Here is a 27,976-nt window from a genome sequence, read left to right on the forward strand (position 1 = left end):
GATTATGGGAAATGAGATGCTAAGAAGTCTGGTGGTGTTTGGCTATAGTGAGGTGGTACATAAAATGTATATGGCTGATCTTATACCTTTTTCTTTGAATGAAAAACACTTATTGCTTTTGTGTGGTGTGAAAGGTGTTTGAGAGTGAGTCTCTTGTATTTCCTGTTTTTTCACAGAGGGTAATCTCAAGGATATTTGGAGCTGCCACTTGTCCATCTGTAGTTCACACATATCTTTGTTGGCAGCAGGCTTAAAAAGAACCACGGGCATCACTGCACAGATTAAGACAGGGTGCCATGGCCATGTCTGTAACCATTGCCTAAATATTATTCCAGAAACAGTTTTTAGAGAAAGCAGACCTAGAGGCCTCACATCCAGTCATTTATGCTCAGCTGAGATGCTGAGGTCGACCCCAGTTCACCTATGCTTCTTGCCTCTTCAAAGGGAGATCCATGGTGGGTTGAACTGGAATTGAATTGGAAGTCAAAGGGGATTGATTATGCTTTTAGGCTTCTTTGTTAAGTTACCAAACTTAAATGGCATTAATCAGACCAAAGCATGTCTGAAGGAACTGGCTAGACTTTTGGCATGCAAAGTACACCGCTTTGAGACTCAGAATTAGGATACAGTTTGATCACAAACTGGGATCATATCTTTATGAGAGAGCTTAGTTTTCCTTGAATTTTCTCACTCTGTGGCTTAGGATACATTTACATCATCCACTGAAAGATTCAAGCTACTGTGCACAGCCTACCTGCCATAGCAAAAAGCTATTTGTGAGTGGACTTACCCAACTTCTTGCATTGCTTCCATTGCCTCAGCAAGGTTTTGGTATCTTGACACTTTATCTCAGCAAGATATCCTTAAACAAAATCACCCAGTTGGCTCACTATTTAAAAAAAAAAAAAAAGTATGTGTAATTTTTTAGTTGCATGACAGACTAATAAAAGCAAATTTGACTTAAGAATCATAGGTTATATAAATTGGAAAAGATCATCAAATCAAAGCATTAACCCAGAACTGCCAAGCCCACCACTAAACCATGTCCCCAAATCCCACATCTCTATGCCTTTTAAATCCCACCAGGGATGGCGACTACCACTTCTCTGGAGAGCCTGATCCAATGCTTGACAGCCCTTTCTGTGAGTAAGTTTTTCCTAATATCCAATCTCAACCTCCCCTGCTACAACCTGAGGCTCTTTTCTCTGGTCCTGTTCCTTGCTGCTTGGGAGAAGAGCCTGATCCCACCTGGCTACACCCTCCTGTCAGGGAGCTGTGGAGTGAGAAAGTCACCCCTGAACCTCTTTTTCTCTGCAATAAATACCAGCAGCTCCCTCAGCTGCTCCTCATCAGATTTGTGCTCAGACCCTTCCCCAGCTCCATTCCCTTCTCTGGACACGCTCCAGCCCCTCCATGTCTGTATTGCAGCGAGGGGCCCAAAACTGATCACAGGATTCAGGGAGTGGCCTCACCAGTGCTGAGCACAAGGGGACAGTCATTTCCCTGGTCCTGCTGGCCGCACTATTGCTGACACAGCCCAGGATGCCCCTGGCCTTTTTGGCCTCCTGAGGACATTCCAGCTCATGTTCAGCCACTGTCAACGAGCAAATCCTGGTCCTTCTCCACTGGTCAGCTTTCCAGTCACTCTTCCCCAAGTCTGTGGCTCTGTGTGGGGTTGTTGTGACCCAAGGACAGGACCCTGCACTTTGCCTGGTCAAATCTCATACAATTGGCCTTGGGTCACCAATCCAGCCTGTCCAGGCTCTCCCTGTCTACCCTCCAGCAGATCAACACTCCCATCCAACTCAGCATCGTCTGTGAACTTACTGAGGGCGCATTCAATCCGCTCGTGAAGATCTTTGATAGAGATACTTTTTTTTTTTTTTTTTTTAAATAAAGATACCTTCTTCTTCAAAAATTTGTGCCCTGACAAATTCTGATTCTAAGGAATTCCTTAGAATCTTAGTTTGTACAGAATTTTCATCAAATGTTTTGAAATGCATTCATCTTATGCGTGTTTTCACCGGGTCTGATTTATTTATTCCTTCACACAAACCAGGATCTTAACTCTGAATTACAGGACCTACAAAACTCTCTGAGTTTGGGCACTTAGAATCACGAAAAATCACTAGTCATTTTTTAACATCTTGCACAAAGCTGTCAAGTGTCAGATGACATGAGAAAGGTCAAAGAAAAACGTGTTGTAAATCTAACTGAAGATTTATATCCTAGCTCTTTCATTTTAATCAATGTTAATAGATTTTTAAAGACCAAAAAGGAAGAAAGGAAGAGTATCCTTTGAACAAAAAATGTTAGGTAGAGAGTTCAAGGTATTAAAAAAGTGTGGTGATTTTATTTTTCAATAATGAAATAAAACTGATTAGTGAGGATAATAGCCGGGGAAACAAGTCTCTGAGCTAATTCATTTTTAAAATGGTAAAAATTATTTTGTAGCTGTTAGTTTTATTTTTATGGCAACTCTGTAGAAGTGATATATTTCCTTCCCTTCAGAGCATTTTTAAATAGAAAATCTGACTTTTACCAGGTAATGAATTAAGCATTTTCAAGCACTATTTACAACCAAAGATCAATTCATCTGATTTGAATTATTCAATTTGCAGTTTGTTTCTCTTCCACATAGGACAATACCATATTACCTGCCTTTTCAGGAAACTTGGTGGATGATGAGTATTCCCCATAAGTCTTTATTTCATGTTGGACATGTGTCACAGGACAGGGTAAGGTCCAATTCCCACTTCCCATTCATTGCCAAATGTTCTCTTCGTAGATGTATCCACTTGTCTAGATGCCAGATCCCAGAAATTAGACTCCTTTCTCTTTTTTACTTGCATGTGAGTTTCTGTTCAGCATCACTCTCTCTGGTGAGAGCTTGTTTTTAAATATCCACTTTCATCCCTACTTGTTGGATGCCTTTCATGGATGTGTGAAATGAACCTTCTGTGTAGAGTACCATAAGATCACTTTAAAATAGGTTCAATAAAAATGTTAAATGTGGTTCTATTTCTAATTTTAGCTTAAGAGGACAAGTAGCCATTAAATTCTCATCTGTAATTATTACCATTTTTCATGTTCATTGATATGTGTTAATGCAAACAGCTCATACATTTGTATATATTGCACAAGTTCACTTTCTTTAGATTGTTCTCCCAAGAACTCAAGGTCCTTGATATCCCACATCATTAGAGTCATGATCTTGGCATTACTACAAGTGCAAAATAAAGATATTCCTGTTTAGACAGAGCAGGTTCTGCTTACGCTTTAAATAGATTTTAAATTAAAGCAGAAAATAAATGGTTCTGTAACCAGCTGTGTTTGTTCTCTCTCTGCCTTTTCTCTCTCTTTCTCTCAGATCTGGTGCTCTGTTGCCTCTTCTGTTACTCTTCACTCTTTTGATCAGCTTTCTCCTCCTTCCCTTTAGTTGCAGGCCAGATGTTCTTATGACATGTAGATCTTTCCAAATACTTTATTTCCTTTGTAGAGTAGCCACGTCTGAAACCACAGCCTGGCCAGTTGTCAGTTGTTTCAAGTGATGTATTGTCTTTAAAAAACACACTGAAGTGCATTTCTCTGTCAGAATTTGTGAACTGCACAAATTGAGAGTTTTTCCCCCTTCCCTGTCAAGGATAGGGGAAGCAATGGAGCACTTTTTTTTAGGTAGATAGGAGAGGTTTGTTCCTTCTGTCTCCCAGATGCTGAGATGCAGAGTCAGCGCTGCTAAATGCTCGAGGGAGACAGCACACACCTCTTCTATTGCAGACAAGCAGTGGGTACCAGTCCTGCTACATGCTTTAAATGCAAAACTATTTATTCCTCTGCTGACCAAGTAATAATCTTCAGCATTTACGCAACATTTTGTATTCCTGTGTTTTCTGTCTGTGCTATTTAATTTTCATCATGCTATTTGGATACTCCCAAGTGAAAAACGTTAGAAAAGACCTTTTGCAGCATGCAGACCAACAGTAATTGCCACCCCTATGACTCAGTCAGAAAATCTAGGCATATAATCTAAAATATCTACCAAAGCAGACAAAAGGAGATGGGGCAAAATTTAGACTGTTTTTGTGGCCAAAAAAAAAAAAAAAGTGATTTGCTGGATCTCTACTGCAAGAGCTTGAGACCAATCTTCCTTTTCCTGAGCACAAAGATACTGTATGTTTAAAACACACAAGGTATACGGAGGTAGTACCTGTCCTGAAGACCTGTCCACATCTGCATGAATGGCTCAAAGTGATCAATATGGTTTCACCATGAAATTGTATTTAGATACTTAGAGGCGAGGATCTGAGTTTCTGTGACCTGTGTTTTCCTAGCCTGGAACAGCAAAGAAACATCTCCACCTGTATGCATGTGCATAATACAAATAGCAAATGTCACAGTATTTCTGCTCTCCTGGTAGAAATGAAAACTGGGTGAAATAGAAACTGATAGAAATAGTTTCCTAGATGTCTGATCGCTGGAGCTGAGGACAACAATTGATCTCCCATCTGCAACTATGTTAAAGACTGTATAATCAAAACCCAAAATCAACAGAGGAAGCAGAGACAAAAGTGTGATGATTTGTTCTAGGTAAAAATGAACAAAAATTTAAATTAGAGCAGTGGTAAAGTGTGGTGAGATACAGACTTTTGAGTTACAGAAAATTCTCTGCTATCGCATTTACCAATTAAGTGATCCAGAGTAAAATGATTCTAACAATAATACCTGGGCTTGTGTTCCACTATTTCCAATAACACAAAAGCTGCAGGCAATGAGTTGCTCATTATTCTAGATTTTAGGAGAAGATACCTAAATGAACTGTCTGCTTTCTGAAAGCATGCTGGAAAGATTCCACTTCTGAAGCTGAGGCCAATTTCCTTTCTACTTCAAACTTTGCATAGATGTAACATATATAGGTCATAGAATCACAGAATGGTTTGGGTTGGAAAGGACCTTAAAGATCATCGTATTCCACTACTCTGCCATGTACAAGGACACCTTCCACTAGGCCAGGTTCTTCAGAGCAGCATCCAACCTGGCCTTGAACAATTCAAGGGATGGGGCAGCCACAACTTCTCTGGGGAACCTGTTCCAGTGCGTCACCACCCTCACAGTGAAAATACCATTCTAATAGCTAATATAAACCTGCCCTCTTTCAGTGTAAAGCCATTCCCTCTTGTCTCATCACAACATGCCCTGCTCATAGTCCCTCTCCAGATTTCTTGCGGGCCCCCTCAGGCACTGGAAGGTGCTGTAAGATCTTCCTGGAGCCTTCTCTTCTCCACAAGGAAATAACTCCAGATCTCTCAGCCTGACTTCATAGGAGAGGTGCTTCAGCCCTGTGAGCATCTTCGTTCCCCTCCTTAGGACCAGTCTGTTTCAGACCTGGCAGGCTTGCCCAGATGCAACTTGATTGCTACAGACATCCTGCAGGCAGGTTGCAGCTACCTGGAAGTGCCAGGCAGGCTCAAGGTGTCTGAGCTGCCCTTGCACAGCAGCCACGGGGTGCCCAGGGCTGGGCAGTGCTGTGGAGCACAGGGATGGACACATGCTGGTGATGCTGAAACAGGAACATGGGAATGTTCTGTGGAGCACAGGGGTGGACACATGCTGGTGATGCTGAAACAGGAACACGGGAATTCTCACCTTCACTTTAGGCACTTTGGTGGGATTTGTCTTGCCTGATACATGCATTTAAAATTTAGGGATCTAATCCCTTTGTAGTCAATGGAGAGATGTGGTAATGCTCTTTAGTATAACTAATCTCCCCTCAGTGACAATAGAGAAACCCTAGATGACTAGCTTAGACTAATTGCTCAGCTTCAAAGGTGGGATTTAACCACCTGAAACAGTAAAATGCTATCAGATTAAAGTGTAGCTTTTCACACCTATACAAAACAAATGTGATTTGAGCCTAAATAACTGCACAGAACAGCAGATAACTGACTTAGACTGCAAGTGCCTCTTGTGAGGAGAAGAGGTATTTTAAATGTTTGTGCAAGCCACAATAAAGCACTGATTTATACATCTTGCAATGTTCTGTATTATGGTCACACTGCTCTGGAGTTTATTGGATTTTTTCATTTTAAAGATGGAGATGTGAACAAGAGGTTAATTGGTTTGCATGAGATCTGACACGGGGACACTTGGTAAAATGGGGACATGAATCAAAGCTTTCTATTCCTCTCATGATTGCACTCATGATTTTTGTTCCATTGTCTTGGACATTTGTCCACCATTTCTTTGTCATGAAATCTAGTCCATCTCTTGGCTGATAGAAAGACTTTCATAGTGTAGGAAAACACCGCTGTATTTTGGGCTTCTGAATACTTTTAAAATACTGTAAATAAATGGAACAGTCAAGAAATAATTTGAAACTAGAAGTAGAGAGCAGAAGGAACACTTTTAATTGGCATAAATTAGTCATTGTTACTGGTTTTTCTCTGAAGTTTTGATCATTTTGCTTGTGTAAATGATTGTTATTCCTGTTGCCTTTCAAGGATTTGCAGCATCACGTAATTAGTTTAGCAAACTCATGGCCAAACATGGAAGGCTTGGGTTTCCATTAAATACAGGGCGATGAAATTATTAAATTTCCACTCTATGTAATTTGTGTAGAGCATTCTGCAATATATGCATATCAGTTATGAATCTACAATCAATTTTCATATTAAATGTTGAATTTAAACCCACAGCTGGACTTTCATCCTGAAAGAAGCCAGATAGCCCTGTGCATCTGGTTTAATCTTCCCTTCAGCCATATTATTTTAAAGGCACTCCTGCTTAGTACATCTTACAATTGAAAAATAATACTCATATTCCCTCTCATCCTCAGCAGCTGTGATCCCTCTGCAGATGTTGTTCTGTCAGACGTTTCATTACATGTGATAGAAAGCGTAGGTTCTTTTCGTCTGTCTGTGTTACTGCTTTGTAGATTTTATTTTCTTTTTTTTATTTTCTTTTTTATTTATTCCTTTGGCTGTAGATGAGTCCTTCCATAATACTTCACTTTATCTCCTGTTGCTGCTGCTTCTCCTTCTTTCTAAGTGCAGAAATGATCAAGAACTTGCAACTGCGTGGAGCCGCCCAACAGAAGCCCATTGATTCCCCACCAAAGGGCTCTGTGTGAGCCATTCTGCTCCAGCCTGAAAAGAAAGCTTTGTTCCCTCAGCTGGTAGTGTCTTAAGATGCTGATCCTTGCCATATTTTCTGAAAACTGTAGCAGTTCATCAGGCTGTTTGACACTTCCCGTTCAGCTGTGTACTCTGTAGCACACCCTGGTATTTGCTGCTGCTCGTACATCAGCCTCAGCAGCCCGAGACTGCTCTGGAGCAGCCCGGGCACCACGGTGAGCTGTGCTGGGCACAAGTCATTTGGAGGTGAACAGTAAAGGAGCTGAAATCTGGAGTGCTGGTCGCCATGCCTGAAATGGTAGTAATGGATTTAGTATTTGGGGCAGGAGGTATGGGATTTGTCATGTTGGTTGAGTATTTTCCTGGCCGCCTTCCATGACTGTTCAGATATTTTTAGCATGAAGTACAAGCTATGTTGTCTCAGTTGACCTTGGAGCATGACATTTTAACATGGAATTGGTTTGACTTGCTAATCATTAAAATGATTTATTATTTTTTATTGCAAGAGCAACTAGAATCCCAGTCATGTTTTGCAGATGAAAAGGGAAGCAAATTGAAACCCGTCTTCCCTTAACTTGCAGTCCTTCATGACATCCATGTTTCCTTAGGTGCTGTCTGTCTCTCTACACCATTAAAAGTAGATTATGTCCAGGTTTGTTTTTTAATTTGTCTTTTAGTCGTTTGACAAATATTATATGAGAGTGACTGAAACTAATCCCAGGGTTTCACAGTGCTCAATGAGAAGTGTAGAACAAAAGGATTGTTTCTGTTGCAAACAATTTATGACCTTAATAGAAGTTTACAGCTGCCATCAGAAAGGCAAGATCTTGCTACCAGTGTATTTATCCTGGTGATTGCTCTCTCTTTGCCTTCATTCCCAGACTCAAGTTTAAAGATCAAGCCCCTAAATACCAACTTCTGTTAAGGAGTTAGCAGCAGTAACATTGCATCAGGATTTCGTAGCAGTATATTTTAAGGCCGTAGTATATAATGTAGGAAAAGAGCTTAGGACCAGCCACAGACATAGCCAAAAGCTCATGAAAGTTGAATTCAAATTTTGAAGGGCAGATCAATTTTTAGCCTGACTGGACTTTTTGACAAGTTGTCAATTTTGGACAATTCGTGTTTATTGAGTTTTGCACCTCCTTAAGTTAACATGACCTGAGAGGAAATTACAGTCATTTTAAGATGCATTTTACTGCCACAGTGGTGCAGAAAAGCTTTTGACTGAAAAGAGCATCAAGGACTTGTTGACTTTTTCAGTCTACTAAATAAGCACCTGCTCAAGTATCTGATGTACATTAAAAAAATCAAAATAATAATAAAAAAAAAAGCCAACCATCCTCCTGCATGGTTTAAAGATTTACCCAGCAGAAGCTGAAACCAAGATGTGAAAATAAGCCTTTCTTTGACTACCTTGGCAACTGGAAAGACCACAACCTGCTCCTCCAAATCACATGGCGGATCTCCCAAATAGGGCCAAAGAGGCTGTTTCCCTGAAATCTGTGTCACACTATAGTTCCTTTCATGCATAGGAAGTGAGTAAATCATTGAATAATGCAACATCCTTCCCCGTCTGTGAGAACTGTGCCAAAGCCAAGCATGAGGGTCTGGGTTAAAGTGAACTCAGTTACTTGGTAACCAAGTTGTGTTTTGGAGGGGTCAAAATTGGAGGGATTTTGGACTTGTGTTTTTTGGGGGTTAAAATTGCCAAGAAAAACTGAAAACTTGAGGAAGATCCCCAGGTGCCTGCATTAATACTCCCCCCAGTCCCTCTGATGTGAGCTGGCAGGTCCCATAAAGCCACTCAGCCTTGAACAGGGAAGGGAAGGAGGGAGAGAGCAAAAGCTCCAGCTGCGACTCCAGAGCCCCAGAAAGAGCCTCTAACCCAATTCCCTTAAAGTGCACAAGCCTCACGAGCCACAGCATCTCTTTGCCTCTGTATTCACTGAGTTCGCAGGGCAAACAAAAGATCCATACCAAGCATGGATCCCCCTTTCCAGAGGGGGAAAGCTTTTCCTCATTTGCCCATAGATTCCCCCCCTTTTCTTTCAGTTTTGTACATAAAGATATGTATGTGTATATATATATATATATATATACACACACATTATTATTTTTCTTTTAACGGCGGAGAGTGGTTGTGGTGGGGGGGAATGTTGCTAATTTTTTTTTTTTTTTGGCTGGTAATTAGGAGAGCTAACACCAGCTAGGCTAGAGTGAACGCAAACAAGACCCCTATAGGCAGCACAGTGCATTAATGTAAAATATGCCCAGACAACATAACTTGTCAGAGAGGATTATTTCTGCTTAGTGAATCTGCAGGGGCCCCTTTGCTCCACCACTCAGCGTCTGACTAGAGAGAGAAAGAGAGAAAGAGTAGCCATTAGTGAGTAGCTACTGTGGCATTGATGTTTGAGCGCACTTCTGAACTGGCTTTTGTTGAGAATATCGGTGCAGAAAGCATGCGCTGTCCCAAATCCGCTGTTACTATGAGAAATGAGGAGCTGCTTTTAAGGTATGTTGTCTCCTTTGTTTTAACGCGTGCTTTCGAGTTGCCTGGGCCCGCTGCAACTATAACCGTGCTGTGTATTAAGTAGTTTCCCTATTTAAAGGAAAAGACAGGCATTGCTGGGTGCAAGTAGCATTTTCCACTAGTTCAGGTCGCACATTTCATGTATAATGACAAATGTGCGGAGAGGGCAAGGAGGGGAAAAAATAAATATATTTATCTTTTCTTTTTTTTTTTTCCCCCTTCCTTTCTAAAAGAGAGACGGTATTTCTTTTATCATGTTCTTTGCAATATTTGCAATATTTCTGCCTGCTTCATTATTATGCACTGGGCATGGAATAAGCATGGAAAAAGCTCAGGGAGACTCCATATTAGAGCTAGTGCCCTAAATACCACTTTAATTTTTGCTTAGCCTATGTAAATAGTTACTAATGCTTTGCCTAGTCTCTACCGCTCGAAGATGTTTTAAAAATACCTAAATACTCCAATAATGTGGGGTTACACATCTATTCTCTAATAATGCTCCCAGGTTTAGCGGGAGGCCAGCATCGACTACTCTTTTCAGAGACACACAACACGCAGACACGCACACACGCACACTCACACACAGAATTATGCTGGAATTGGCACCCCGCTTTGAAAAATGTAGTCTTTTGTTTATTTGCTAGCAGACATTGTAGCATTGAATACATCTTTTGGTCTGACAATGGGACAGCTGAACAATGGTGTTGTCAAACTAGCTTAATGTATGTCTGGCGATGGGGTGGTTTGGGTTGTTTTGGGTGTTTTTTCCTTTCCTTTTCTCAGCCCCTTTTTCATTTCCCTTAATCTTTTTGTGTGTACGGTAGAATATAAAGTGCGTTGCCTGTTTTGTGGTGGTCGTTTCAGTTGATATCTGCTGCTAATAGTGCAGGGAGGGGGAGGTTTGTATCTTACAATTATGGCTATTGCATTAAGTTGCAGATTTATTAATAACCTCTCTAACTGTGGTGAGAAAACTTATTGATTCTGAAAGCTTACAATACTGCTGTCAATCTGAGAAATACATACTTGCCAAATGTGCCCTTGCTTGATTTTATGCCCGATCGTATCAACTTTAACTGCTGTTTTGAAGATACTGCTTCTAATTTTGTTTAGGTAATGAAAATGCAATAAAAATGATAAATCAGATCTCAGAGTGGGAGCCCATGCACCTTTCCATTTTTATTACGTTTTATACATTAGAATTTTTAAGGTCAGATAGAATAATTTACCTGAATGATTCCTATCCCCAAATCAAACAAATTATTCATATGACATTTCCTCAATTATCTTTCTGTTTCAAGAACCATCGTTTAGCATTAAAACAGTTAACAATTTTGGGTTTGAATTTGGAAAAATGAACCTTATGCATTGTGAGAAAGATTGTTACAAAGCTTTTGAAAAATTTTGAGTTACTACTTGGATAGCAGCTTATGTCTTAAATAAAACGAATTGTCATTACTCTGTGGAGTTGCTTAAACTGTTTAAAGTCTTTAAATACTTTACATGTTAAGTAAATGTATTGCTTTTAGCAATAAGTTTAATGATTTTTTGAGAGAAAAGATTTATTTATCAGTGGCTTCTGGTTTTTGCTTTGATCAATTAATAGTAGAGATTTTGTGCTTTTTTAAAAAAACTGGACTCTAGTGCATGATTTATATGGGTTGAGGGGTCTCTTGGACCCCTTAATTAAAACAAAAAGACATTCAGGATTTATCGGTACCAGTCAGAGCCCTCTAAAGCATGCATTTCAACACAAAAATATTTGATGGGGAGACGAATACTTGCTATGCTGTTTTGCATTTTTTGTCATTGTATCTTCTTCCCTTGAGTCTTGAGATGGTGTAAATCAATAGCAAAGAGTTAATGTGAACAAAAAGGTAATATCGCATATAATACTTCTTGAGAAGCCAAGAGGTTATGGATTATCAGGTGCTTGCATGCTGTGTGTTGTGCATAAACATGAAGAAAGCAAGGATGGTGTTTAATATTATGGGACCATGACATAATTCACTTCCTTGGGAGAACTTCTTTCAAGACAAACATTAACTCATTCACAACCGCTCTGCTCTGCCTGAATTGGAGGGTGGAAACAGTGGCATGTTTTTATAAAGTTATTTTTCTATCATGTCATGTTGCAGCAGCCTGAGCTTTCTAGCAGCTACTGCCCTTTGTCAGTGGCAATAAAGTGAGTCCCTCACTCACAGTTACATGGAAATGCTCCTTCAGGGATAGACCAGAACAGCATGAATGCCACTCCTGTAGCAGCCACCAACAGACACCTGGGCAGCAAAACCAACCACCACTTTTAAGGACTATTCAATACAATAACTGTTTCCTAAGCGCTCTGCTCACAGGTGAGTTCCTACCAAACTTACTGTAGTTTTTATGTTTTCAGATAAAATGTTGCATAAAATACATATACAATGATTTTTTTTTGTCCTGGATCGAAAATTACTTTGTTTTTATCAAGGGTATTTTCTCACATTGCATTCACATCAAAGACTGCTTTTTGAATTAGTTTGTGTGAATCTTACTAAAAAAAAATCTTTCTCTGCATATTTACTGAAATATTGCTTTCTGAGCCATAACAATTATTATTAACATCAAAGAAGGTGAAGCAAAGCTGTAACACAAGTAATTTCTTAGCATGTTTAATGAAAGTAATGGCTTTTGAAATACTGCATAGGTTTAGAGATCTTATGCCTGAGCATCGGACGTGTCCTCAGTGCTGCCTGTTTTGAATCCCACCCATTCACAAAGCAATGCAGTTGTCAAACTTGGAAACATCTGTTTCCACAACAGAGCTAAGAGAGGTAATTCAGACTCTACATGAGTTGTTATTTTTTTCTTGCAATGACCAGGTGTAATGTCAAAACATGAACACCCTCAGTCCTACCTGTTAGAGAAGGAGCAAGACAGGTCTTAGCCTGGGACGTGGCTTTCCATGCTTCTGTAGGGATATGGAATTGAATTATATTAATTTGTTAGCCTGAAGTCTTTATGTGTATATATTTATTTATTTATTTACTTTCACATTCATGAACCACAATCAACATGCTAATATTTTCTTTGTTAAGAGAGGATGCCATTGACATGTTTCCGTTATCAAATTTAAGTATGAAGGGACTGAGATCTGCCCTGCAGATAAAGACTTGAGGGTGAAAAACTGGATGTGAGCTTGGCAATGTCCACTCACAGCCCAGGAAGCCAGTTGTGTTCTGGGCTGCAGCAGGAGAAGGGTGGCCAGCAGGTCGAGAGAGGTCATTCCCTCCATCTACTACGCCCTCATGAGATTCCACCTGCAGTACCTTTTCTAAGTCTGGAGTCTTCAATAAGTCCTCAACATGGAACTGTTGGATTGGATGCAGAGGAGGGCCACAAAAACAGTCAGTCTGGAACACTTTCCCTAAGGAGACAGGCTGAAAGACTTGTGGTTGTCCAGCCTGGAGAAGGGATGGATCCAGGGAGATGCTAGAGCAGCCTTTCAGTACCTAAAGGGGGCTTCTAGGAAAGATTTTTTTTAGCAGGGCCTGTTGCAATGGGACATGGGATTATGGCTTTAAACAAAACCAGTGTTGATTAAGGCTAGACATACGGGGGAAATTTTTCACAATGAGCCTGGTGAAACACTGGAACAGGTTGCACAGAGGTGGTGGCTGCCCCATCCCTGGAAACATTCACAGTCAAGCTGGACACGGCTCTGAGCAACCTGATCTACTTGAAGCTGTCCCTGTTCGTGACATGGGAGTTGGAAGTAGATGACCTTTAAAGGTCCCTTTCAACCCAAACCATTCTATGATTCTATTCTTTATAAGATTGCAAAGTATACCTTTGGGGCTGAAAAACAAAGCAAGTGTTCAATTAATATTCATATCTAGAAGTTTTACTGCAAGTGTAGATTGTGCTTGAATACTTAAGAAGTCATTCAGGAGTGAATCAATACTAATTATTGTAATCAGGAGGGTTAATTAGCTGAAGATGCTGCTGATGGAAAGTTCACTGCTTACAGCCCTGAAAACACCTAAGTTGATGAAATCTGAAAGCAAGATGTCTAAGAGGACTTTCTGTGGAGAGAAACGTTTGGCTTTCCTTTGGCATTTCAAGAGCCAGTCATTCCAAAGGGGAAACATAGCTTGTACTTTGTATTTTGCATGATATTAATTCAGGGGATATTAGAAGATGCAACTAAATATGTCGTGAAGATATTTTGTGGTCGTCTCTCAATAAATGCAAGTACCATTTTGGATAACCTGTACTGTCTCTGCTGCATTCATTTGTAGATTACCATAAATTAATATGGATAATCTTATGCATTTGAAATCTGGTTCCAGCACTGTTATTTGGAACAGTTTTTTTTTTTTTTTCTCCATTTGTGTTCAGGCACAGGGACTTCACATGGTACATGTACATAAATTACACATGCTCTGTTACTAATATACATATATATGTGTGCACGCATACATGTGTGCACTTAAGTTTAAACATTTTTCATTGAGGTTGTGTATTTCTATAATCCTGTGCTCTTAAAACTCCCACTCAGTTTCCATCTGCAAAACAGTATTCAACTACACATGATTCAGAGGACAGTTTTTGAAGAAGGAGTTCATGAAATTTAAGTTAGATGACAAGGAATAAAGACTGAAAAGAAATGACTGAAGAAAATCCTTTTATTTTCCCTCAATTAGAGCAGTTGTGTTTCTTAAAGTGAACATTACTGAATTCAAACAAAATCCAGGTGTACAAAACCTTTTCCACAAGTGACTTGCAAGAAGATTTTATATTTAATGCTGGGTGTTTGGGTTTTGCATTGGTTTTAGTTGTTGTTGAGTTTTGGGGCATTTTTTTTTTCCTTTTCCTCTAGTTGTATCTCTCAACCAAGACAAATGTCTGGATGTTAATTCAAGAAAAAAACCCCAAAACTACAGAAACCCCCCTCTCAGTCACACACACACATAAACCCCCCAAGTCAAGTGATGCTTTCAGAGAAGAGAAATCCTATTTCAAAACACATCCTTCTTTCCCTTCTAATGACATTAGAGATTCTCACGTGCAGGTGCTATTTATCTTTGCAACTGTTTTCCTATGACTGTTTTACTGCTTCAAACACATTTACTTGTATGTCAGCCATAGAAAAGGTAACTGAAAATGGCAGTTGTTGAGAAAGCATGTCGCCATGCCTGGAATGACATGCATTATCAGGGCAGCAGGAGTTGCTGGCTCTACAGCCCATTTCTACTTGACCTGCAGAATGATTGGCTGCCTGGGATGGTGATGAATCACTGGAGTTTATGAAACCAGACTGCTGGCATCCTCACAGAGGAAATAAAAATGGGATTTTTTTTGTTTTCCCCCTCTAACATTCTTGCTGTGACAAAAAGCTTCTTTTTTTTTTTTTTTACATTTTGTATTGCTTCTGTGTTATTTCACCCTGCAGCAGAAGCAAATGTGTCAATTAAAGTCGCTTTAGTACTGTTCTCAGCAAGTTAATGATGCACTGAAGGTTAACTATCTTTATTGGATGGAAATGGTCAGGAATTCTCACAAATTTTGAGCAAATCTTGATCTGGACTCTAATTTTCTCATCTCTCACTTCAGTCTTGAGACTGAGATAGCATAACTAGTAATCAGCTCGAGCGGGATGTAAAAAGGATTTCAGCTGTTCTCACGCACAACTTTGTTTTCTCCGATAGTATAAGGATCAGTGACCATTCCTTGGGCTAATATCAGTCAGATCCATCTTCAGCATTTCTAAACTAATGACTAAAATGACATTTCTGGAAAGCACGGACTCCCAGATTTGCACTCACTTTCTAGGTGGTTTGTGAAATTATATTGTGCATTAAGCCCATGTTACTGGATTAGGCTGTTATGAGCCTGTGCTTGCAGGAAAGCACCGTGGGGCTGTAAATCTGCCAGTGCACTGACAAGGCTGACACAGCGTGGATCACAAGCTGCCCTGTAAAATGCAGCCAAGTAAAAATGATCCTTCCATTTCAATTAAAACACCCAAAATTGTGTTTGGGGGTGGGGGAGTGGAGACAACTACTTGCTTATCTCTCCATGTAGCATACTTAGTATGCTGATGTGTTACCCTGCATCCCATATTCAGGTAAAAGAACCTATTTTTAAGTTAACTCTCTCTGATTCAAAGAAATAAGATTACCAATAAAATTGCTCAGGAAGTTTTAAATACAGCACTTATATGAATATAATACTTCTTGCCATTACATGAGAGAGGTTTTTTCCTCAACTCTAATGCTTTGCTGCCCAAGCTTTTTCTCCACTAGTTTTGAAAAGCAGTTTGCATACTCACATTGGTTATTAGACTTTTCCACCTTCCTCCAAATAAATCAGCTGCTGCTGGACACTGCAGAGGTTGCAACACTCTGGTTATTTAAGGGACAGCTTTCTAATGCCCTTTGTGAAATAGAGGAGGGCAAACTTTAACCAGCGAGAAGGGCAGCACAGGGAACTGTTGCTTGTGCCCTTCGGTGTGTGAGGGGTAAATGCTGTCCTTGCTCTGGAGTTCCCATGGCAGCAAATCAGCAGGTCATCCTCAAGAGCAGCCTTTGAGGATGCCAGACAACAGTCTGTCACCAGGAGGAAGAGAGAGCAGTTTGAGGAAGAGGAAAAAAAATTCTAGAAAATCAGAGAGAGGATAGGGGAAATTTCAAATAGAGGAGTGAAAAGTAGTGGTATTCAGACACAGATCATCTGGAAATTGAACCTCACACGTGTAGATACCTGTGGATGATAGGATGGCTGTGCTACAGAGTGAATTTAAGATTCAAATCCAGCACCTGCCCTCCCTTGAAGCTGCAGGTCAGCATCTGAGGGATTGAGGGCTTCTAGAAAAGAAACAGAGAATTATCAGAAAACTTAAAATTTTAGAGACTCTAAATTCAATGGTACAACCTCTTGATTTCATTTTTCTGCCTAAAAAAGACTTATCTTCTGCTAAACTGTGAGGAAGAAGCTCACTCTGAAGCTTGAGAATTTGCCTGCATCATTTCAGCCCACATTTAATTTTAATGAGAGAGTTATATAACCCCCTTTAAAAATAACAAAACACTAACAGAACTGCATTGGCAACACCAGGTGTTCTGCAGTGCTGCTCCAATGAATCATATGGAGATTTGTCTGTGCACGGCTGATGAACATACATTAAACTCAGTTAACCCCCACCCCTCAATAAGGCAATCCAAACTGACCAAAATTTTTCCTAAAGAGCCTTTCTCACAAAACAATGCCTAACTACGTGTCTGCCCCAGGAACCTCGTGGTTTCAGCACTTGTCCCTTACAAAGTTTTTGTATCAAGGGGTTGAGTTTTTCTTTAAAAGTTGCAGATGAATTATTGTGACCTTTCAAAGTGAAACATTGCATGTTAAACACTAAGTTGGGTTAAATGTTTTGGTTCGGAAAAGAAAGTCAATGTTCCTCTTTGTTGTGCTGAGCCCCAAATCCCTGAAATTGTTAAGAAAAGCACATTTAACAGGTATCTCTGGGAAACATAAACATGTGATTTCATTAATGCTCCTTTCAGACAGAGAATTTGTGGGGAAACTGAATCAGTGACTTGAGGCTGTCAAACATTGTGGTTCAGATGCCATTCTTAACTCTGGAAGTCCCTCAGCCACCAGCTGCTGGAAGGTGTGAAGGATCTCTCTTTCCATCCCTTATCAGAGGCAGGGTCATGGGCTAGGTGGACCTTTTGATCTGCCCTATGTGGCAATTCTTACATCATTAATTTAAGTTGGAGAAACCCCAAACTACTAAAACCAGGTATGGTGCAGTTTTCTGCACATCCAAATGCCTTATAGTTACTGCTGGAGCCTTTTATTTGTGTCCTTTATGTCTGATATTTAATGGTTTTAGTCTGGGAAACAAAGATAGCTACTTTGCATATTTTCAAGATGATTGTTATTTTTGAGGATTGACTAGTGTGCTAGGCACTTCATGATCAAATGAAAAAAGGAGACCTGTGAAATTTCCTACCTCAAAGATGCCACAATTTGTGTTTAAGGTGAAATCCAATCATTTGCAGTGCAAAAGAAAGAAAAACACGTGGTAGAAGTGAGGATGAAGGTTAAGCTCATAAGGATCTTGCTGCTAGAAATGGAGTGCAGTAGGTTAATGCAGATATTGTAATAAACCTCTCAGATGTCTTTACATTTTGTTTATAAAAATAAGTCTCCTTTTGGCTTCTTGTCTCTTTTGATGTCCCTTACCCACATTCTTTCTTTGCTGATGCCACATTAGAACTTCACACCTCACACTTACCTTTGCCTGTGGAGTTAGGAGTTGGAGATGCCCTCAAGCATCACCTCCTGCTCCAGGCCATCCTCACCATCTACCTCCTTCATCCTGCCTCTCTCTCCCAATAACCAGTCTTTCTAGAATGGCAAAAATCTCCAGAAAACTCAAATTTATATAAAATGAGAGAGATTTTTGTGTCTCTAGTAGTTCTTCCTGTAGGTGTAGATGGCAGGGAGGAAGGGTTTTTTGTTACAGTGGGATTTTCCCCCTGCTCTTTGAATGCATAGATGGGGCTTTTGCATGTTGTGAGGATGGAGCAACACAGATAAGAGAACCAGCTGTGTGGTTTCTCCTGTCCTAAGTCATAGGTTTTCACATGAAGATAATATAATAGTCAAATCCAAGAATGTTCAGTTCCCTCTTCCAGGGTTGTTTGGAAAGGTGTTTTTTTTTACCATAAATAACATGTCTGCTCTCTAGCAGGAAATCAGGTCTGTCCAATGCTTGCAGTACCCCAGTTTCTCTCCTTTTTGGGGAGTGGTTGTTGATAGTTAGCAGGTGAGAAGATAAGGTTGTCCATTAAAAAAAAAGAAAAAAAAAGAAAAAAAACAATGTCTGTTGTCAAGTCAAGATAAGACTGGGTTGACAAAAGCCTTGGTCTTGTGTCTATATGCACAAGGCACTAACACAAAGGTAACACCTGTGGATCAATAGCAATGCTCTTCAATAGGACTGCAAATGAACAACAGGACAGGAAGACTTGGTCTTGCAAAACTTTGCTTGTTTCTGCTTTCCTTCAGTATTCTCCAAATGTAGTGCTGAGCTCAGGAACAGCCCAGCTGGAGCAGAGTTACTGGGCAGCTTCTGCTCAGCACCAGCCCTGTGCAGGATTGGACCTGGGGGTGATGATTGACTCTCCCATGCAGTTGGTGCTGTTCACAAAGGAGGGTGTTCCTCTACATTAAAGGCCTTTCCAAAAACCCCTCCATTCCATGTAGCATCTGCCCCGTGCCATGATTTGTTGCCTAATTGTTTTCGGAAAGATTGAGTTATTACCCACAAAAGGGAACAAAGGCCCTTTACCCACAGTGGGATGAAATCACCTCATCACTGGTATAAAATAGGAAGGGAAAAAAAAAGAGAAGTGAGTGGGAAGTTTTACTATAGCAACCAAGTTTACATAATATCAATGCGCTTCAAGTGAAAGCTCTAGAAATGCTTAATTTGAGGGACCTTTTCACAGGACTAATTTTAAATGACGTTTATTTCTGAAGATTACGGATGAGCTACAGTAGCCTACGGAAGCGGAGGGAGCCTCACAAGCACTATTTTAAATAGTTTAAATTCATTGATCAGCTTTAACCAATATTTTCATTTTCTTCTTAAAAGAATTTCAGTTATATGCAAGTTATTTTATTTCTCAAAATGAGTGGAAGGCTGTTGTGTGTTTCGTTTTGTAAATACAAAATCCCTAATGAAAGGTTAAGGTTTCATAATTCAAATTTTTATTCCAATATTAGACATAACTGACAAAGGCAGTTTTGTTCCAGGTAATCACAAATGGTAAAATGGTGTAGAATTGCACCCATTACTTTTTAGCATTCAAGGAAATGCTACTACTTTTTGCTCTAATTGTTCGTGATTTTTACACCATTCTGTAGTCCTGCCCAAATGCTCATGTGCTTTGCTTTGCTGTTTCTTCATGCCCCCTCCCCTTCTTGCCCCTCCAGAAGTCTGCTACTAAGAGTTAGGCTGATGGGCTCCCTCCCTTATAGGCAGGTAGGCTCACATCCCACTACACAAAATGCTGTACTGCCTGCTCTTAGTCACAACCCTACTTTCAGCCTTCCATGGCTTGCCTGGAAGGTTATTTCTTTGTGGAAGATAGCAACCACCTCGTTTGCATTCACCAACTCTAGCTGGACCAGATTCCTGCTCCCCTTCCTGCATTAGTGGAAGATCCTGAGTGATTCCACTGGAGTCATTCGAGCCTGCTCCAAATTTACACCGCCGGCCGCTGAGCTCTGCTGCTGCTGCCTCTGTTAGAAACTTGCTTTGATGCCAGAGATAAGCTGAATCCCAAGCATGTTCATTGGCTTAGGGGGGAATAAAGCAGAGGATTTGAACTCTCTTCATACTGCCTTGCAGGCTTGGGAGAGAGTGAAGTCATTCAGAAACTTTCCCTTGAAGTGCTTCCAGCAGTAGCATTTCCTTGGCCCAAAACTTGGGGGCAAGTTGATTAGAAGAATGGCAATTAATTATAGGGTGAGGAGGGGGTCTGGAGGGGGGAGATGATGTGAGCTCCACACTGGATTTGGCTCTGGGATCTGGAAAGGAAGGTGGTATCTACTCTCTTTGTCACTCACTGAAGAAGCCAAAGGCAATGATGTCATGGTGAGCTCATACACACATGTCACTTGTTCAATCCTGGCCTTCTGCAGCTGAACTTTTTGGCTTTTTGGGGTTTTTTTTGGTTTTCTTTTTGTTTGTTTGTTTGGTTGGTTTGTTTTGGTTTTTTTTTTTTCTCTGAAGAGGTGTGCAATTTTCAAAGGTTGAGTTGTTTGGAGAAATTGTATGTAGCTCTGTGTTTGAAAAGCTGCTTGAACGGTGACTAATCTGCAAAGGTGAGGTGGAACTGCTTCATCTGCCCCGCTCAGACGGATGGAGAAACTGAGGGACACAGAGTGAACGAGCCAAACAGGGTCTGGGCCTCAAAATGAGGGGAGGAGGGATAGGAGGCAGCATTTGTAGCTGGAATAGGATTAAAGCCCGAGAATTGATGATTCCAAATTCTAGGTTCCTCCCTCAAAACTGCCATATGCTCCACCAGTTGAAAAAGCTTAATATTGGCGGGCAGCAATAATGCAGCTCCTCTAAGCCAGTGTTTAGAGCCATTGTCTGATTTATGCTGTGAAAATAAATGCAGTTTCACTTGCCACTCTCGCTCCCCATTTCCCTCTGCACTGTAGCAACACATCAGAGCTTCCAATTTTCCCTTAATTTTTAATAAAAGTTGCTATTTTGCACACATGTGCTAGTCAAGAATCTGACATTAATGTTACAAATGACAGAGCTGAGCCTGTAACAGTGTGTGAAACAATCAGGATTTTTTGTTTCTTACCACTTACCCTCTGCCATCGAGAGTTAATTCATACATAGACACTACATAATTTATGTTTGAGAACCAAATTATTCGAATGCAGTTTTTCCCTCTAAGCTCTCCTTGAGTTGTATCTCACTATCTTTTATGGAAAGGGTTCCTTTTTGCATTTGACCCTGTTCCTGCTTCTAACTTTTAAATGGCAAAAGCAAATGTGCTTTGAAAAGTGTGTTACACTGTAGTTGTTAAATAAAGCAATAACCTATGCACTTGTAATGCTTTCTCTATGACCTACTTACATACTACTTCACCCTCCTTATAGTATGATTAAAAGCTGCTTTGAATCCACTATTCCCTCAAGGGATTTGAGGCTAGAATTTAACAAACTGCTGAGAAGGCTTAAGTCAGTAAGAGGGCTTCCCTACAGCTTCTTCCAGCTAATTCACATGTAATTAAAAGGAAAATAAATATTTCAAAAGAACATACGTTTTAATGAAGCATTTTTAAGCACTTACACCTTGCATAATGGGGCAAATTTATAAAGATCTCTCTATTCCATATGCAGATTTTAAGCAAAATTATTTGTGATCCTCTCCTCCTCCCTCTTTGCATCCTGTGCAAAGCATGGATTTACTTTTCAGTCAGCAGCAGTGGGACTGTGGTCCTTAGAAGTGACAGGCTGGTGAGACTGAAGTCCCTTAGATTTTAGCATGTACCAAAAAAACTCGTGATGAAGAGGTGCAGATCCAGCCGCACAGGGCGAAGTGGGGGTGGAGACTTCTTAGTTAAAAGAATATCTTCATCCTCACTGAGCTGCCCGTATTTCTTCTGAGCTAAAACCTGTCCCTTCTGCAGTGGCAAGATTTTGAAATTGAAAGTTAATCCAACTCTGCTCTGGGCCGGATTAACCACCATGGAGGCCTCAGATCAAAGACCAGGTGGCTGCATCCAGCTGGAGAAAGTTGTGCTGGTTTCTCCTTTCATTTGGACTTTGCACTTAATTTTTTTATCCACTGTATAGTCAGTCCTACACCGTGATGGATGGGTGGCATAAAGGAATCACCATGAATTTAGTAAAGAGGAGCCATAGCTTTGCTTTGTGCCTTTCTAGGGGGATGTTTAGGTGCCATGGTGACAAGGACAGTATGTGAACGTATAGAGCAGAGCAGATTAATAACACTATAGATATTTATTCAGGATTGCAGCTGTCCTACGGGGATTATACTGAGGGCCAAGTGAACCTTTTCTTTCTTTAGTCTTGCAAAGTAGGCAAAAATTTTAGCAGCCTGAGGGGGTTTTCTTCCTTTTTAACTATTTAAGATTGGTAAGTCTCTTAGTGCAATAAACTGGACTCTAAAAACTTGCCCATTCAGTTTTATTTTTTTTCCTATCAAATCAACAATGGTCAAAATTTAAATAAAACTTGGCCTGACTGATAACACTTTTTTTTATGGGTCAATTTAATTTTTATATTAGAATGCTCTTTGAAAAGTTTAAGCATGGTAGGTTTTAATTTGAATTTGCTGCTTTTTGCAAGTGTTTATTATCCAGAACAAATCAAATTATAAAACCTAGAGAGAGATTCAGATGGAGAAGCACACACAATGGAGAGGAACGTTCTGTCTGTCTAGACTGCTCAGATCACCTAGTAATCTTTGTAAATATGTTAATATTCTTTTGCCTGGAGCGGCTTTGTATTGAAGCAAGTAGGTCTTGGGGATGGAAAGGAAAATTTATACAGATTTTCAGGGGGCGGTGGCGTGGAGGGGGGGCTCCAGCTATTTGTATGTGTGGAATTTTGTGTGCGTCTTGATGGTGACACTTCTGTGCGGCCAACTCTGAGAGCAGCGAGGTTGGGAGCGGGTTTTTGGGAGGTTACAGCCACGAGAAAGGATTTGCCGTCATTAGTTATTTAAATCCCTCTTTCTGATCAGCGAGGACAGAGTTACTACCACTCTCTCGCCAGCCAGTAACATCACTCTGAGCATTTAAAAGACTGCCAAGGTCTGAATGGCAGGAGTTTGAGTGGAGAGAGAGCCTGCACCCAGCACCTGACCCAACATTCCCAGTGCCCCCAGGCTGGCTCCGGCCGCACCGGGCAGCGCCGTGCCCCTGGCGAGCGAGCCCCAGGCGTGTGAGGGAGCAGTGCCCGCCCCGGGCTGCCCGCGGCGCGGGGCCGCTGCCCCGCCGGGCTCGGCTCACCCCTCACGGCCGCGGGGCCGGGCAGCGCTGCCGAGGCGCCGGGCGGGTCCCGCCGCCCCCGGAGCCCGGCCGGGCGGAGCCGCGGAGCCCCGGGCGGGCAGCCCCCGGCCCGGCGGCGGCAATAGGCCTCTCCCGGGGCGGCGGGGGCGCAGGGGTTAACGGGGAGCCGCAGCGGGGAGATGGCTCCGCCTCCCCGCTCAGCACCTGGCGCTCCACCGACAGTTGCCTCAGCAGTCGATTTCGGAGGGGATTGGCGGAAAAAACCGAGAGGGGGAGAGAAATGTGACAACTGCCGGGGCTGGCGGCTGCCGCGGGGAGGCCTCCGCACCTGTGCCTGCCGCTCCGCCGCCCGGCGCAGTTGTGGGATCCGCCGCGCCCCGCCGCATCCTCCCGCCGACCGCCGCGGCGCCCCCGGAGCCCAGCATGACTTCTTCGTTCAAGCTGGATTTCCTTCCGGAGATGATGGTCGACGGCCGCTTGCTGGTCTCTGACAGAATGTAAGTGGCGGCGGGGCTGCCGCCGGGTCCCCCCCGCCCCGGCTCCGGGTACCGCCCGGCACCGAGCCCCCACCGCGGGGCGCGGGGCTCCGGCCGGCTCCCTCCCGCACCGCCCGCCCTTCCGCGGCAGGGGAAGGGGGGCTCGTACCCCCGGCCACCTCCCCCCCTCCTTCCCAAGCCACTTGCTGGTCTCCGTGTCGTGCTCCCTCCCGGGGTGCTCAGCGTCCCGCAGGTCGGTGCCGGCGGGCGCGGGGCGAGCGCGGGGGGTTTTCGGCTGCCGCTGATGATGATGCAACGTGGAGAAACGCGCGTCGGTCGCGCGTAGCTGAGCGCTCTTCCCTCCGTGCCCAGCGGAGCCCTCCACAGACACCTGTCCCCTGCAGCCAGCCCGGACCCACCCGTATCTTACCACCCCTTCCCGGCAGAATAAAAATTCTCCCCCCCTCCCCCGCAGATTTTCATCAGTTTTCAAATTCAGATGAAATACTAAGCATCCGCTGGGATGTACCAGGCAGAACGCAAGGATTTGGCGGGTTTTTGGGGTTCCCCCCCATACGTCCCCGACAGCTGCCTGGTACGGCGAGTGTTAATTAGGGTGAGGATGGTTGTTTTACATGCAGTTGAAGTGGGGATGAGATGTATTGGAAGGCGCTGAATGCTGGAATTTCAGAAGAAGTATTCCCCTAGCCCGGCTCTGCTCTGTTAATCTCGGTCTGAAAGTTTCTATTATCATCCTCTTGGGTATTGCCAATTGGCAGGTATTTTCAGGTAACCTAAGCCTTGTATGAAAAAGTAAAAGCCAGAAATAATGAAATAGACATCTGCTGAAAGCTACGAAGTGTGAGGACTGTGCTGCATTGTTTTACAGTATCCAAAATATCTTTTATTTTGTTGCTTTTTCTTCTTTCATCGGGATAACAAACGTGGTTTGAGTTACATTAGAATGAAGCGAGAGGCTTTGGCATTGACTCTGCACTGAAGCTGTTCTGGTTGAGGCAGCACTTAAGTTACAAGTGTAAATAAACCCGTATGTGCAGCAGAGAGTGTCACCTGCAATTTGCACAAATCAGGTTGCATACTGTGCCCCCATCTAAGGCTATTCAGACTTTTATTGCCTTTTTTACTGGTAACCAAACTTTCTCTGAGGTGGAATGCTTTTCCCTTGCACCAGCAGTGTTCTGCATGGAGTCATTCAGTAGTGGCCAGTTGTTCAGACAGCTGAGGTTTAGTGAGTGTGTGGGAGAGGGGCAAGAGTCAGGGGGGAAGCTACATGGTGACTTACACTATTTTTACAGTCCTTGAAGGACAGCGAAGTGTGTAAATGCTGCCTCTTGTCTTAAATTTGTGACCTTAGATTCAAAAGTGTTCTGTGCTGTGTTTTGCTCTTCCCATTGTAAAATCACAGATTTTACTGGCATTAGTCAGTTTTGGTACAAGCGCTGTCAATTTCTCCCGTTTTGCAGGGAAATCGCAGAGGTTTGCCCATTAGGGTACAAAGTAGCAGCTGAACATTGGTATCTCTTGCTCTGCAGCCCTCTGTAGGGACCTGCCTCAGACAAACTTCCCCTTGTTTTCATCATCTCAGCTTTGATTAGAGTTTCTACCTGCTGTCCTTCCAGGCAGTCAGAAAAGATCCTGCTAACAAACATCTCCAAGCTCAAAGGCAGTATTAACTGGCTGATGATGCCCTGTTGTCACTTAAGCTTATATAACTTTATCTCCAATTTGCCCCTCGAGGTGGGGGAGTACCACATCAAACTATTTCTTCTGCATTGCTCTCGTCATACTCCTTTTCTCTGTGAAGCATCCATAATATATCTTAGCACAGCTTGAAACACAGTCAGTGTTCATTAGACGCAGAGCTTAATGTGTGTCCGAAGATACAAAAATTAGTCTTGAGAAATGTCAGCTCCTAAGTGGATCTTGAAATACAGAAGTTTGATAATGGAGTTGTTAAATGCACACATCCTTGAAGGGTTGGTGCTGGTTCCTCATGCATTTTTTGGGGGGGAGGGGTGACTAAGTAATCTCTTGAAGGAAAAAAAACTTTGCCTCCTGTATCATCAGTGGTCGTGATGTGATGTGCTTCCTTGCATTAACCAAACCTTGCTTTGCTGCTGATCTAATCCTGGAGATGGTGTGATTTCAAGGGATCCTGTGTCACGCATGCAAATTAATATTGAGGCTAAACTGCCATGAACTTAGGGAGCTTCTGTTCCTAACAAAAATAGTCTTGAAACTAAATGCTGTGTGTGAGAGCTTTGCTGCACTGCCTTTCTAATACTCTGCCATTCGCTGCTTAAAACCATCTTTATCTCGTCCTTCTTAGCCAAGTGGTGACATGTATTTATTTGCAAGTCCCCAACTCTCTGGACTAATCAGTGCTGACGAGGATGCAGTTTGATTACGCATCAGGGGTCAGGGGCACACGAGCACCTTCCCCTTTAGCTGCCCCCCCAGGCGAGCGGCGAGCCGCCAGCAGCGTTAACGGGGTGGCGCGGAGCATCCGAGAGCACGCTCCGAGTTACCACGCTGCACAAAACTTTTAACCTCGCCATCTGCTCCAGCCATTCCGTGTAGCTCAGTTCACTCTTTAGCAGAAAGGAATTTCTTATTTTAGAGCAAGGCAATTAGCAAAATATATGTATAGCATTTCTCTTTTCCAGCACAAATTGGCAAAACTAGACTTTTTTTTTTAATACGCCGGTGGCATATCAGATGTTTTGGGAAATTGGTAGCATACAATATCACTTGCACTACTTCTTTGCACATTTAAAAAATATTTGTGAAGGGATTTATTTTCAGAATCATCCATTATTTCAACAAGAGAGAAAAAGGGGATTTTTCCAAGAATAACTTTCAGTGCATACCAAGTGTGAAAGTCAACTGCCTGCCTGATAATTGCAAAGTTAAAATGCTTTTACCTCTGTGAGAATGTTAATGACTCTTAAATGCTGCTTGCTTTCAAATTTTGCTGCTGTTACTATATAGCTAAACAGAAATAAAATAGAACATCAGATAGATTGAGCATGACTGTGTATAATTAAACTGTATGCATGGCATCAGTGTACCTGGTTAGTGACTGAATGGCAATTTACTAGTAAAAATTAATTAATGACATGTCATTGGAAAATAGATACTCTAGGATATGAAGCATAAAAATGCATGAACTTCTGTTTTTGAGGACAGATGGCAAGCTGGATGCTCTAACCATGGTAAATGCCTGCAAAAAGCCCTGCTTGGTGAGTGCTCTGGGAAGGTTCAGGAATTGTTTGACGACTGTTGTGCACTGTGGGGAAGAGGCAGTTCTGAGGAAAATACTCAGATACACGTAGGTGAAACATATAGATGAAATGTGTGTGTGTATCTGGACAGGGTAGGAGAGGGTTAATGGTTACTAGGTGAGGTTATAAAATCTGAGTTCAATATAATTTGCTGATTTCACTGGCTCACATGTACATGCCAACTGGATGATTGTGAAGTGGTTGCTTTGAGGATTAAATACTCATCGTTGTAACCCCCCCATGTTGATTTCCGCAATACCACAGAAGATTTTTCTATTCCATGTTCCACATTTCAGTGCCTGGGATTACCTTTCATGTAATGAGTATCAGTCTTTGTTACTACTGAAACAATCTCAAATTTTACTTTAATTTTTGGTAGCTGGATATAATGCCAATAAAATACATTATGTTTCAACAGTGTGCGTGCAACTGCATGGGTTACAGGGCAATAATGTCAAAAAATATTTAGCCTTTGAATTTCTTTCTCTTCTAATCAAAAATGAGTCAAAATCCGAGATACGCGCAATATGCTGATTAAAAATGAAGATCAATTTTTGGTACTTTTTGTTTGTACTTGCTCTTTAGTAAATAAGAAATGTCATCATTTACAGGACATGCTTGCATTTTAAAATTCAGAACTTCATTTTCTGCAGTAAACCTGCAATATAGCACGTGGTTTTTGGTTTTTTTTTTAGCAAAAAACTGGAGATAAATTTATGTTTTTAAACTTAGCTGCAGGGAAACTCAACATCCGATAAAAAAAAAATTTCCACTCTCTAGTCTTTTTTATATCTAAAATATCAAATAATGATTTCCTAACTGGAAATAGACAGGTATTTTTAAGACCACAGTCTCATCCTTATACTGGCACTTTATTCTATCTTTGATTCAGTAATAGCTTTATTTTAAGTAATATGACTTTTACTTAAATTACTTGTGTGACAGATTCCTTGGGCCACTACTGAGGAAA

General features: G+C 41.7%; 1 protein-coding gene across 10 annotated transcripts in view; it reads left to right on the forward strand.

Annotated features, from left to right (window-relative positions):
- Nucleotides 1-27,976, forward strand: part of CELF2 (CUGBP Elav-like family member 2) — a 543,235-nt gene that overhangs the window by 279,133 nt on the left and 236,126 nt on the right. For 2 of the 10 annotated variants that reach the window (XM_038154608.1, XM_038154609.1), the window contains exon 1: nt 1,925-9,648. The exons of 4 other annotated variants lie outside the window; for them this stretch is intronic. In XM_038154608.1, coding sequence (XP_038010536.1) covers nt 9,542-9,648 — 107 coding nt within the window. In that variant the 5' untranslated portion in view covers nt 1,925-9,541. 4 more of the 10 variants (XM_038154607.1, XM_038154611.1, XM_038154612.1 and 1 more) reach the window with 4 other exon arrangements.

Source organism: Motacilla alba, chromosome 1A (assembly GCF_015832195.1).
Source record: "Motacilla alba alba isolate MOTALB_02 chromosome 1A, Motacilla_alba_V1.0_pri, whole genome shotgun sequence".
In the NCBI taxonomy this organism is placed as follows: Eukaryota; Metazoa; Chordata; class Aves; order Passeriformes; family Motacillidae; genus Motacilla; species Motacilla alba.